Here is a 14,876-nt window from a genome sequence, read left to right as displayed (position 1 = left end):
CAGGAAGATGCATCTGGATCTCTACAAATGAACATCTCCAGCGCTGAGTATTGAGGTACGAAGCGGGGAGCCATGAAACTGTGCACAGATATCGGAAGATAAACGGAAGGGGGAGGGAGCCGCCGCGTTCGGGCGCCGGGAAGCGGTAGCCACCTGCACGGGGGAGCGGGCGGACTCACAGAGGGCACCCGCAAAACACCAGACTGAGACCGGGAGCCGGGTGCGCGCGCCACCAGGCATCTCGCGGAACCCCGGAATCCCGGTGCGCTCACTGGATCCAGACTGAGACCGGGAGATCCGGGAGCGTGCGCGGGGCGGCTGGTGGCTGGCGGCGTTAGAAACACAAAGGACAGAGACGCGCCGGCCCTGGAAGTGAGGGCAGGGACGCCGGGTGTGGGGCGCACATCCCGGGACGCTGCAGGGTTGAGCAGCACCAACAGTAATAGAGTTAAAGTGGCCAGAACATCAGTGGAGAACGGGCCGCAATCCCTCTGTTCTGTGACAGAGGCTGAAATCTGGCCGCTGCTGCTCTGACTCTCAGAAGAGGCACAGCAAACCGCCAGGGAAAGCTGCCAGAGAACAAAAGCCTGGAAATACCGGCTCAGGGAGTGCCCATCCCCATCCCCCCTCGCAGGGGACACCGAGACTCTACCCAAACAGGGTTGCCTGAGTATCGGCGCGGCAGGTCCCTCCCCCAGAACACAGAAGGCAGGCTGAAAAATCAAGAAGCCCACAACCCGGGTGCCTGGGTGGCGCAGTCATTGAGCGCCTGCCTTCGGCTTAGGGCGTGATCCCGGCGTTCCGGAAAGGAGTCCCTCATCGGGCTCCTCCGCTGGGAGCCTGCTTCTTCCTCTCCCACTCCCTGCTTGTGTTCCCTCTCTCGCTGGTTGGATGCCACATAAATAAATAAATAAAATCTTTAAAGAAGAAGCCCAGATCCCTATAAAACAAGGGGCACGGCCTGGGACCCAGTCAATAATTTGGGCTCTGGACAACCCCGCAACCTCTCCTCATCAGAATGACAAGAAGGAGAAGCCCCCCCCCCCCCAGCAAAGAAAAGACAGTGAGTCAGTGGCCTCTGCCACAGAAATAATGGATATGGATGTAACCAAAGTATCAGAAATGGAATTCAGAGTAATGATGGTCAAAATGATGAGTAGAATTGAAAAAACTATTAACGAAAAGGTTACTGAGAATATAGAATCCCTAAGGACAGAAATGAGAGCGAATCTATCAGAAATTAAAAATTCTATGAGCCAAATGCAGGCAAAACTAGAGGCTCTGACGGCCAGGGTCGCAGAAGCAGAGGAACGGGTTGGTGAATTGGAGGATGGGTTAATAGAGGAAAAAATGAAAATAGAAGATGGTCTTAAAAAAACCCACGCCCACGAATGCGGGTTACGGGAGATTACTGACTCAATGAAACGATCCAATGTTAGAATCATCGGCATCCCCGAGGGGGTGGAGAAAAACAGAGGTCTAGAAGAGATATTTGAACAAATTGTAGCTGAAAACTTCCCTAATCTAGCGAGGGAAACAAACATTCGTGTCCAAGAGTCAGAGAGGACCCCTCCCAAGCTCAACCACGACAAACCTACGCCACGTCACGTCACAGTGCAATTCGCAAATATTAGATGCAAGGATACAGTATTGAAAGCGGCCAGGGCAAAGAAATTTCTCACGTACCAAGGCAAAGGCATCAGAATTACGTCAGACCTGTCTACACAGACCTGGAATGAGAGAAAGGGTTGGGGGAGCATATTTAAAGCTCTTTCAGAGAAAAACATGCAGCCAAGGATCCTTTATCCAGCAAGGCTGTCATTCAGAATTGATGGAGAAATAAAGACATTTCAGAATCGCCAGTCACTAACCAATTTTGTAACCACGAAACCAGCCCTACAGGAGATATTATGGGGGGTTCTGTAAAAGTAAAAAGGCCCCAAGAGTGATACAGAACAGAAAGTCACAGCCAATACAAACAAAGACTTTACTGGCAACATGGCATCATTAAAATCATATCTCTCAGTACTCAGTCTTAATGTTAATGGCTTAAATTCTCCCATAAATGCCACAGGGTTGCAGATTAGATAAAAAGAAATGACCCATCCATTTGCTGTCTACAAGAGACTCATTTCGAACCCAAAGATGCATTCAGACTGAGAGTAAGGGGATGGAGTACCATCTTTCACGCAAATGGACCTCAAAAGAAAGCTGGGGTAGCAATTCTCATATCAGATAAATTGGATTTTAAACTACAGACTATAGTTAGAGATGCAGAAGGGCACTATATTATTCTTAAGGGAAGTATTCAACAAGTGGATATGACAATTATAAATATATATGCCCCCAACAGGGGAGCAGCAAGATACATAAGCCAACTCTTAACCAGAATAAAGAGACATATAAATAAAAATAATAGTAGGGGACCTCAACACTCCATTATCAGAAATAGACAGAACACCCTGGCAAAAACTAAGCAAAGAATCAAAGGCTTTGAATGCCATACTCGACAAGTTGGACCTCATAGATATATATAGAACACTACACCCCAGAACCAAAGAATACTCATTCTATTCTAATGCCCATGGAACATTCTCAAGAATAGACCATGTTCTGGGACACAAAACAGGTCTCAACCGATACCAAAAGATTGAAATTATCCCCTGCATATTCTCAGACCACAACGCTCTGAAATTGGAACTCAACCACAAGGAAAAATTTGGAAGAAACTCAAACACTTGGAGACTAAGAACCATCCTGCTCAGGAATGACTCGATAAACCAGGAAATCAAAAATCAACTTAAACAATTTATGGAGACCAATGAGAATGAAAATACAACAGTCCAAAACCTATGGGATACTGCAAAGGCAGTACTGAGGGGGAAATACATAGCCATCCAAGCCTCACTCAAAAGAATAGAAAAATCTAAAATGCAGTTTTTATATTCTCACCTCAAGAAGCTGGAACAGCAACAGAGGGACAGGCCTAATCCACGCACGAGGAAGCAGTTGACCAAAATTAGAGCTGAAATCAATCAAGTAGAAACCAGGAGTACAGTAGAGCAGATCAACAGGACTAGAAGTTGGTTCTTTGAGAGAATCAATAAAATTGACAGACCACTGGCAAGACTTATCCAAAAGAAAAGAGAAAGGACCCAGATTATTAAAATTATGAATGAAAAAGGAGAGGTCACGACGAACACCATTGAAATTGGAAGGATTATTAGAAATTTTTATCAACAGCTATATGCCAATAAACTAAGCAATCTGGAAGAGATGGAATCCTTCCTGGAAACCTATAAACTACCAAGATTGAAACCGGAAAAAATTGATTCCTTAAACAGGCCAATTAATTACGAAGAGATTGAGTCAGTGATAAACAACCTTCCAAATAACAAAACTCCAGGCCCGGACGGTTTTCCTGGGGAATTCTACCAAACATTCAAAGAAGAAATAATACCTATTCTCCTAAAGCTATTTCAAAAAATAGAAACAGAAGGAAAGCTTCCAAACTCATTCTATGAGGCCAATATTACCTTGATCCCCAAACCAGGCAAAGACCCCCTCAAAAAGGAGAATTACAGACCGATCTCCCTAATGAATATGGATGCCAAAATCCTCAACAAGATACTTGCTAATAGAATCCAACAGTACATTAAAAGGATTATCCATCACGATCAAGTGGGATTCATACCTGGGATGCAAGCGTGGTTCAATATTTGCAAATCAATCAGCGTGATACATCATATCAACACGAAAAGACTCAGGAACCATATGATCTTCTCAATCGATGCCGAAAAAGCATTTGACAAAATACAGCATCCTTTCCTGATTAAAACCCTTCAGAGTGTAGGAATAGAAGGTACATTTCTCAATCTCATAAAAGCCATCTATGAAAAGCCTACTGCAAATATTATTCTCAATGGGGAAAAGCCGGAAGCCTTTCCCTTAAGATCAGGAACTCGACAAGGATGCCCATTCTCGCCACTATTATTCAACATAGTACTAGAAGTCCTTGCAACAGCAATCAGATGACAAAAAGGGATCAAAGGTATTCAAATCGGCAAAGAAGAAGTCAAAATGTCTCTCTTTGCAGATGACATGATACTCTATATGGAAAACCCAAAAGAAGCCACTCCCAAACTATTAGAAGTTATAGAGCAATTCAGTAAGGTGGCGGGATACAAAATCAATGCTCAGAAATCAGTTGCATTTCTATATATGAATAACGAGACCGAAGAAAGAGAAATTAGGGAATCCATCCCATTTACAATAGCACCAAAAACCATACGTTACCTTGGAATTAACTTAACCAGAGACGTAAAGGACCTATATTCTAGAAACTATAAATCACTCTTGAAAGACATTGAGGAAGACATAAAAAGATGGAAAGATATTCCATGCTCATGGATCGGAAGAATTAACATAGTTAAAATGTCCATGCTACCCAGAGCAATCTACACTTTCAATGCTATCCCGATCAAAATACCGAGGACATTTTTCAAAGAACTGGAACAAACAGTCCGTAAATTTGTGTGGAAACAGAAAAGGCCCCGAATCTCCAAGGAACTGTTGAAAAGGAAAAACAAAGCTGGGGGCATCACAATGCCGGATTTCGAGCTGTACTACAAAGCTGTGATCACAAAGACAGCATGGTACTGGCACAAAAACAGACACATAGACCAATGGAACAGAATAGAGAACCCAGAAATGGACCCTCGGCTCTTTGGGCAACTAATATTTGATAAAGCAGGAAAAAACATCCGGTGGGAAAAAGACAGTCTCTTCAATAAATGGTGCTGGGAAAATTGGACAGCTACATGCAAAAGAATGAAACTTGACCACTCTCTCACACCATACACAAAGATAAACTCCAAATGGATGAAAGACCTCGATGTGAGACAGGAATCCATCAAAATTCTAGAGGAGAACATGGGCAACAACCTCTACATTGGCCAAAGCAACCTTTTTCATGACACATCCCCAAAGGCAAGAGAAACAAAAGATAAAATGAATTTATGGGACTTCATCAAGATTAAAAGTTTCTGCACAGCCAAGGAAACAGTCAAAAAAACTAAGAGGCAGCCCACAGAATGGGAGAATATATTTGCAAATGACACTACAGATAAAGGACTGGTATCCAAGATCTACAAAGAACTTCTCAAACTCAATACACGAGAAACAAATAAACAAATCAAAAAACGGGCAGAAGATATGAACAGACACTTTTCCAATGAAGACATACAAATGACTAACAGACACATGAAAAAATGTTCAAAATCATTAGCCATCAGGGAAATTCAAATCAAAACCACACTGAGATACCACCTTATGCCAGTTAGAATGGCAAAAATAGACAAGGCAAGAAACAACAATTGTTGGAGAGGATGTGGAGAAAGGGATCCCTCCTACATTTTTGGTGGGAATGCAAGTTGGTACAGCCACTCTGGAAAACAGTGTGGAGGTCCCTTAAAAAGTTAAAAATTGAGCTACCCTATGATCCAGCCATTGCACTACTGGGTATTTACCCCAAAGATACAGACGTAGTAAAGAGAAGGGCCATATGCACCCCAATGTTCATAGCAGCAATGTCCACAATAGCTAAATCGTGGAAGGAGCCGAGATGCCCTGCAACAGATGACTGGATTAAGAAGTTGTGGTCCATATATACAATGGAATATTACTCAGCTATCAGAAAGAACGAGTTCTCAACATTTGCTACAACATGGACGGCACTGGAGGAGATAATGCTAAGTGAAATAAGTCAAGCAGAGAAAGACAACTATCATATGATTTCTCTCATCTATGGAACATAAGAACTAGGATGATTGGTAGGGGAAGAAAGGGATAAAGAAAGGGGGGGTAATCAGAAGGGGGAATGAAACATGAGAGACTATGGACTATGAGAAACAAACTGAGGACCTCAGAGGGGAGGGGGGTGGGGGAATGGGATAGACCGGTGATGGGTAGTAAGGACGGCACGTATTGCATGGTGCACTGGGTGTTATACACAACTAATGAATCATCGAGCCTTACATCGAAAACCGGGGATGTACTGTATGGTGACTAACATTATATAATAAAAAATCATTAAAAAAAAAAAAGAAATAGGTAATTCTGATCAAAAAAAGTTCTGAGATCAATGTCTATTTTGAATTAGCATTTTTGTTAAGTTTTGTTAATGTATTTCAAAATAACTGAGTTCATAAATTGCTTCTTATATATAATTGTGTAATTCCTTTTTAAATTATTACTGTACATTATTATTTACATTAAGATCTTTGGCATATTTAACAAGCAAATATAGTTCTCAAAATACAATTTCATATAATTTATTTCTCTGCTTTGGAATAACATTTTAAAAGGTTATCATTCTAGAAAAACATCAATCTGCACTTTAGCATATGTTATAAAATTGGAAAAAAATCTACCCACACAGCCAATATTTCTCCAACATCGGAGAAAAATCACTTGCTGTATTTTCATTACATTTTATGACAAAAGAAATCATAGACCAGTGCAAAGCTGTGATGTAAAGAATGAGTTAAATACATTGTTTCTCATATTATTAACAGTGATGTTACCTCCTGACCTTTCTTTTGAGATGTTTAGAATATTTGAGGCTGCTGATAATCGTTTAATATTACTTTCTTCACATTGATTAAATATACTTCATACATCGCTGAACAATGAGTAACATTCAGATCGGCTGTCCACTGAACTGCCTGTAAAGATGATAAAGTAAAAAATTAATCTTCAAAGTAAAGTCAAGCCTGAAATTGAAATCTTTGACGCATACATTTCATAATTAGCTCATTCTGCTAGATGTAAAATGTGAGGGTAATGTCCTTAAAGTAGCATATGACTTTTTTAACATCCAAAGTTAACAAATAATTTTTGTACTTTCCTACATTTATTTTTTTACACTATACCTTTCACTGGGGTTCAAAATTATATACGGATTTTATCTTTTCACATTAATGTTTTAAAATACATAGTTCAATCAGGTAATCCAAACATAATTTGAGAGATTTGTTAATTTGGACAACTATTCCAGCAGAAAGTATGTGAAACCCTCTGTTATGCTCATGGAACGGTGTGCCCTAATTAATCAAATATTCACTTTGTTCACTACATGAATTAAGTACTCCCCCAAAATTAAAGTACACTGGCATACACTTGACATTAAACTCTTCTAAATTACATTGATTTTTCTTGGTTGTTTCTGACAATTTTCTCCAGGATCATCAATACTACTGTTTGCCCCAGAGCTGTATGTAAATACCGGTTAACAGAAGGTTCAGATGGAAAGAGTTTTGGCTAACATTACTGGGCAGCCGCATTGCCCAGCTCCAGAAGACACTTTGTGTTCTATATGAATGGCACCCCAGAGTTGTGCAAAGTAGGAGTCCTGCTGTGCTACTTTTCATATATCCAAGCTAAATATTTTCTCTTTCAGAAGAAATAAAATGCTAATGACATGTAGGGGTACATTATTTGTATTAACCTGTTTTTAAGAAGAAAGATAGTTGGGCTATTTCGTGTCTTTCAAGCAAAATCAAGCTAGATGATGAAATATAGATCTGTTTTAACCAAAACAGTAGCATGGACAGTAGCATGCTGTCCTTTAGTGATTTAATAATTCATTCTAGACAGTTTTGAGGGAAATTTGTTGTTGCTGGTTCCTCTATCTACAAAGCCAAAGGAAGATCAAATATTTGTTTGTGACTTAGTTGATCATTACTCTTGGTGAGTAACAAGATCTTGTCAGTTAATCTTGAATAGTGGCTGTCCAATTCAAATAAATTAAAACCATTGTGACTTTCAGGTGAATTTCATCTCTCAGAATAGCAAGTTGAACAAGGAGAATTTTATAAGTGGTATTTTAAGGAATTGTAAGAGGAAAGGCTCAATTTGAAGCTATGTGATAAAATTAATATTTTTAGATAATTTTAATGAATAAGTTATTGGCAAGTTATGATACTGGCCTCACTCAAGCACCTTAATATAGCTTTTAAGGCCCTTTGTGAATTGTTCTTGCATATTTTTCTAGCTCTATCTCTTACCAACACTCTCTCCAATTCCCACTCGTAAGCCGCTGCCACTCCCCGACACCTTCCATCTGCCTTAAAATAATAAAGGTGTTGCAAGATTGAGTTTGGACTTCATTTCTAGATGTTGACCCTGAACTTGACACTTCTCTACCCACCCCTGAATTTGCTGTAACTTCTGTTTTCTCCATTGCTCTGATCACCATGGGCTTTTCCTCAGCATAACTCCTACCACTCTGTGTTGTGATTATCTGCTTATGCTTCCACCCATGAGACAGGGATGATGTGTTATTCATCCATATATGTGCTTTCTGCTATGGTCTGGTCATGGGACAGTGTGTCCTCATTAATCACGTACTAAGCCATTTTATTTAGCAGAGGATATAGGGCCCACACTAGGTCCTAAATTAATGCTTATTGAATTTGTTCATTCATTTATTTATTTATGATTAACTACACTTGATTACCATATTTTGTGAATGAATGAATGAATAACTATATTTGACCACTATTTCTTTCATTCAATAAAATATAGAGATTCTAAAAATATACCAGATAGTTTTCTTTTTTTTTTTAAAGATTTTATTTATTTATTTGACAGATAGAGAGAGACAGCCAGCGAGAGAGAGAACACAAGTAGAGGGAGTGGGAGAGGAAGAAGCAGGCTCCCAACACAGCAGGGAGCCTGATGCCAGGCTCTATCCCAGGACCCTGGGATCACGCCCTGAGCGGAAGGCAGACGCTTAACGACTGAGCCACCCAGGCACCCCTACCAGATAGTTTTCTAGCTTGAAAATTTGAGCAGATACATATTCCAATTAAGCTTTTTTTCTATGACTATCATTGATCACTTTCCAGTTTTAAAATATTTAGGTTTGGATTGATAACCTAAATAATATATGAATAAACATATGAATATAAACAGTATATGAACATCACAGGCAAAATGAATGTAAACTCTGCATTTTCTTTAAAACTGATAAATTCATACCTCAGAGTGTCCAGCATATTTAGAAGAGGATTAAAATACCGAAAATTCATTTTCTTACATAAATTGTTCATAGTAAAAATGTTTATGAACTTAATTTAATTGTGATAGTTTTTGAAATCCTTTTTTTAAACTTTTTAAAAATTAAAAAAAAAATTTATTTATTCATTTATTTTTAGAGAGAGGGAGGAGAATGGAGGAGGGGGCAGAGAGGAAGGGAGTGAGAGAATCCCAAGCAGACCCTGTGCTGAGCGTGGAGACCTAACCAGGGCTCGATCTAAGGACCCTGAGATCACCACCTCAGCCAAAAGCAAGAGTCCGATGATTAACCGACTGAGCCACCCAGGCACCCTGAAATCATTTTTTGAAGAAGTCATATTATTTTAGGACAAATTATGATAAATTAAAACCTCATGATTTTTCACATATTTAATTGATAACATATGCTGACATTTCAGTCAAATCTTGGATCATTTGTTTCAGAAATGTTGACGTTGAAAGGAAAAAGGATGTGAAAAACCACATTACTAAATATTTTGAAACAGAAACAATCCAGACTGAATTTCACCAACTTTTGGAGAGGTAAATACTTACTATCTTAAATGCAAAGGTATTTTCCATTCTAGTGCCTGAATAATTATGTATAACACATAATACAAAATACATACGTACGTGCATAAGAGGGTTGTTGTTAATACAATGATTCTGGAGTTTTTAATCTGTGAAATATATAAACTATGTAAGTTTATGATAGCAGTGCTAATTAATAAGTTTTTGCCCCAAATGTCAAGGGCTGGCAATTTCCCCTAGCTTCTGAACTGCCAACTCTGTAAATATACATTATTCCTATTTAAAAAATATTTCACAAGTGTACAGCACTTTTCTTCGGTTTACAGTTGTTTGAATCGAAATCAGTAGTTATCTACTTTAAACTAAATTTTAAATGTCATCAACCCATATCATATTTGTGATATATGTTGTAATTTTCTTTTGAATAATATTTTCCTATCAAAAAAAAGAATTGTTCTCATAGAATTTGATAACTACTTAAAGGTAAAGCACCAGGTATAAACATTTTTTACAAAATATGTCTTGTTGAATATGAGAGGGCAATCTTACTGAACGTAAGGAAAATTATGCTAATTTTTATTTAATAATTCACTTCAGACAGTTTTGATGGTCTTTTCTTGGTGGTGGTGGTTCTTCCACCTCCAAAGCCAAAGGAAGATCTAGCAGTATAACAAGCATTATTTTAAAACAGTAAATATGGAATTTTTTTTGTTGATACTTAAAGGTGCAGGCAACATGGAGTATTGGAAATACCAATGAATTAAGAGTCAAGGGGATTGTTTTTAACCCCAGGTTTGTCATTAACTAACTGGAAAATTTCGGCAGAGCACTCCCCTTCTCTGAGTCCCGGTTTCCTCTTTGTTAAACAGGACTGGATGATGATCTAAGAGGAAAGCAGAAAAGAATTTGTTCTTTTCAGTATCTCTTGTGTTCATGTCATGTGCATAACTGGATATTCTTCTGGAGATTAAAAACGGGTGGGGGGCAAGACATTCTTTGCTCTCAGGAAACTCCTAACTTGTTGGGAAGACAGTTTGCTTAGTGAAACAGTCAGAAAGCCACAGAGGGCAGTATATAATTGTGCAGAAGTAAAAATAATTAAGGGACCATTTTATAGATGACCAGGAAGGAGGAAGAACCTGGTGAGGGGCAGCTGTTAGGGAAGTCCACATGGAGAAGAAAGAAAATGAGAGAGATAGAAAAAGACAGAGATACAAAGCAAGAAGATAAAGAAAAGAAGAAAGCATGTATCCATAGCTTCTGTATATTTTGCCACTGTTCTGAAAAAACGAGAAGGATGTGGTGGGGCTCCTGGGATGGGTGTCCTGGCGAGTGATTGAAGGAAGGAAGTCCCCACTCTTACAGAGCTGTAGCCATCTGCAGACCTGGGAGACATACTTGCTTCCTGCTACCCCTGCCCTTTTCTCCCAGGGCAACCTAGGTTGTATTGAAATACAGCCCTCAAGGTACCAGCTGCACCTGCCACTCCTCTTCCACTCTAGTCCTGACAGAGCACAGAGATAAGACTCTACTTTTCTGGCTCCCTGTAAATCTGAATAGGCCACGTTGTTGCCAGTCCTAACTCCTGGTGTGAGTCAAAGGATCTTATTTCTAGGACCTTTGCCTCCACATGACAGAGAAACCCTGGACCGCTTCCTCAGCACCTTAGCCTCAGTCCCCTCACCCTGTAGATCAACTATCTCATTATTCTATGACGATGGCCTCTCGGGCGGAGGGGGGCAGGTGCATTCATTGTTGTGAAGGACTCAGATTTAGGTTTGAATTTCAGCTTTCCTACTTGCTAGCTGTGTAATCTTGGGCAAGGAAATTAACCTCCAGGCTCAGTTTCCTCATCCGTAAAATGGGCCTCTTAGGAATGATGGGAGAATTAAGAGTAGCCATGAAATGCTTGCAGTGATTGATCCATTGTGATAATGTGTTGCTGACTGTTTATGTGTCAGGTGCTTTACAGATATCCACACATTCACTCTGTAAAATATCACTGTGAGATAAGTACTACTATATCTGTCTTCTACTGATGGGGCAAATGAAGCTCAGAGAAATTAAGGGACTTTTTCAAGGTTACACGACCAGAACAGGAGGGCTAGAATTTGACCCAGGCAATCTCACTCCAGAGTCCACATTCCTCCTTAGGCACTTTAACAGCCAATTCTTTTCTTCTCTCTCCATTTTTGTTAACTGGCATATGAACAAGTTACAGGAATTAAATAGAAAGGAAAAAGCTTATTCCAGTCCTCTCTAGCCCACCTACATGGGCCAATTAAATTCAGCACTATTAAAACCAGGGTTTCAAAAGGAAGGCAGACTTACCAACCACCCATTCCTTCTATTCTCCCACTCATCGTCCTAAAACAGGATATTCCCATTGTCCAAATATTCTCCAGGAAAATGTGAGTAGGAGCAGATATGATAATCCTAACTCTTCTTAGGTCATGCTATAACTGCCTGGACCCACAAAGATACCCATTTAGGGAAAGTAGAAGGAATCAGGTTGGGTCTTTGGGCAGCAAAGAAAGAGAATCAGGCACATCTTGTGACTGGGGGCTCAATCTTCTTATGGTTCCTTCCCACTCCCTCCCCATCAACTCCTTTGGTCCACCAGCTTCCAGAGCTGTGACACAAGAGACAGACACTTAGTTCCCTTTGGCTTATTTCCTTCTAAGACCTCTCAGAGAAATGGAGGGCCTAATTATTTGCTCAGTTGCTTTATCCCGTCTAAGGAAATGAAACTGAGAAATATTCTTCATACAGTTTAGCCTTCCTGATCAGCATAAAGTCACTTCTAATTCACTTACTATAGACAGTACGTTCTAATGTAAAATATAGTTAGCAAGAATCCTTCACTTTCCTTGTTCCAAAGGCGGGATCCTCTGAACAGTCTTCTCAATGGCCCCATCACATTCCTTTACCCCTCCCTTCTCTTCCCCCACAATTTGGTCTCCTCACCGCTCTCTTCAGCTGGCTCTGTAACTTCCAGACTCTCCTACTTCAGTCCATCTTCCTCCTGTCCCACAGCTAACTTTCTAACGAGCAGATCTGATAACACCACACCTTTACTCTCCTACCTTCAGTGACTTCCTGCTGTTTATGGGATAGAGGCCCAGTTTTCTTAGTCTGGTATCTTACGTGCTTTCCATGAGTTCCTGTCTTCTTTTCCAGCTTCATCTGGCTCCTACTCCTGTCCATACACTCGGGTCCAGTCATACAAAATTTCTCTAGGTCCTAATCCTTCTTGACCAACTCCTATTCATCTGAAAAGGCCCAACCCAAATGTCACTTCCTTTGATAAGGGTTCCCTTGAGGAATTCATCATTTTGTTTTTCTTGTGTTCAAAGCACCCTGGCCAGGTGCTTATGACAGCACCCACTCCTGCATATTATACTTCAGTTGCTGACCTGTCTCTCCCCAGATGAGATGGGGAGCTCCTCAGGGAACAAGAAAACATTATCATTCATTTTGATATCCGCAGGGCAGGCCAAATGCTTGTTTGGGGCCTGGGGGTGGAAATCACTGTTGAATGCTTAACCAGGCTAAAAATTCCCATTTGAAAGGGACTTAAAAGGCTATGGAGATCACTTCTAGTGGAGGGAGATGAGAAACTGCTTGGTGATGGATATGACTCTAGGGAGAGAATAGAACTGAACAGAAAAAGCCAAGAAAAGTGTTTTAGGTGGAAGGAAGAGCATGAGCAAAGGCACAAAAGTAGAAAGTGTACGGCATATTGAAGAATGAAAAATCAATAATGATATGCCTACTTATTTGTTGATCAGGCCTGGCACTGTGCTAACCACTTTTCAAAATCAGCCTTTAATCCTCAGTAAAACCCTGGAAGATAAGAAATTGAGGCTTAGAGAGGTTAAGTAATTTGCCCAAGTCCCACAGTTTGGACAGGGGGAATGAGACTCTAAAGGGGTCTGATGAGCTCCAGGGCCCACCTCTGGATGGTCTCACAGGTCTGCAGCAGGAGTGGGCCTTGATGGTACAGACCCTTGATTTCTCATATTTTTTCTCTTCTCTGCTGGAAACCTTCTATCTACAAGCTCAATTTTTGTGTCTCTTATTACAGGTGCACTGAAATTTTAAATTTACCTTCTGCAGCTCGGAGATTGTTCAATGAAAAGGGAAAGGAAATCTTTGCCCTAAGAGACCTTCAAAGGGATGAACTGGTAAAGACATGAATGTGAAACTGGAAATATGAGTATACACATACAACTAAAAGACAAATGTTTTAAAATACAAGACTTCAAACACTCCTTCCCCCCCTATTTTCTCTCAGAGTTAGCCTTACTCAGCAACCCTCAGAAAGTCATACTAATAGCTGGCTGTTGAGAGTTACTGTCAGGCATGATTTTCAGGGCTTTCTAAGAATGAGCTCATTTAAGGCTCAGCACCACCCCATGAGATGGATGCTCTTATGATCCTCGCTTTAGAAATGAGGGTGGAAACTAGACAAGACCAGATCATTAACCACTTGTGATTTCTGTCTCCTACTCTGAAAGAAGTAGATCATCTCTTTTTGAGGCCTTCAAAATATCATTAGTGATTTCTTACTAAGTGATAATTTCACTCTTTCAGGAAAAAAAATATATCTATTGTTTTACAGAGCCTATTTGGGTGGCTAGAGATAACTGAGAAGGACTTGAGCAGCCAACCCTTTCTCCCATTTATGGAATTTGAGGTGTCAGCTCAAAAAGAAAACTTGCCTGACCCATGCCTGAAATTCTTTGAACAGAGAACCGAGCTTGCACTGTATTATCAGAACTCATCCCAGGTTCTGAATGTAAAGACCCCTTGAGCGAGTCTTAAACCATAGTACCAATGATCAGTATCGGAAGCAGCATGGCAGAGGGGAAAGTCTGTGCTCTTGGAATTGGGGAGATCTCTTTTGAATTCTAACACTATCACTTCCCAGGTTTTAGTTTGTTGGTTTTTAGGTTTTTTTTTCTCTGCTTTTGCTGCTGTGTTAATTCACTGTTATTTTAGAAAGAATTCAAGGTAGATTGCATTAAAACATAGGATACAAAAGGAGAAATCTAATGTAAAGATAAGTAGATGAGGCCGCCAAAGTGAAGGGAGTGTGAGAGAAAGGAAGATAAGATGGAGCTGGGAGTGAGTGTTACAAGATCCTGCGTATTTGCTAGAAACAAACTTACCACTGTTCTGAGCAGCCACCCCAGAGACCGGAACATCAACAGTTACATGGTCAAGCGTGTCCAGAGGAAAAAAGTAAGCCTGTTGTTCAAACA

At 40.2% G+C, this 14,876-nt stretch overlaps 1 protein-coding gene across 1 annotated transcript in view; it reads left to right on the top strand.

The window, feature by feature from the left end:
- Nucleotides 1-14,876, top strand: part of DCDC1 (doublecortin domain containing 1) — a 419,738-nt gene that overhangs the window by 346,343 nt on the left and 58,519 nt on the right. The window contains exons 22-23 of the mRNA XM_045808577.2: nt 9,523-9,621; nt 13,697-13,796. Coding sequence (XP_045664533.2) covers nt 9,523-9,621; nt 13,697-13,796 — 199 coding nt within the window. The remainder of the gene's footprint in view (nt 1-9,522; nt 9,622-13,696; nt 13,797-14,876) is intronic.

Source organism: Ursus americanus, chromosome 24 (genome assembly GCF_024610735.1).
Source record: "Ursus americanus isolate L20-20 chromosome 24, mUrsAme1.1.p, whole genome shotgun sequence".
Classification (NCBI taxonomy): Eukaryota; Metazoa; Chordata; class Mammalia; order Carnivora; family Ursidae; genus Ursus; species Ursus americanus.
This window is presented reverse-complemented; position numbering and strand designations above follow the sequence as displayed.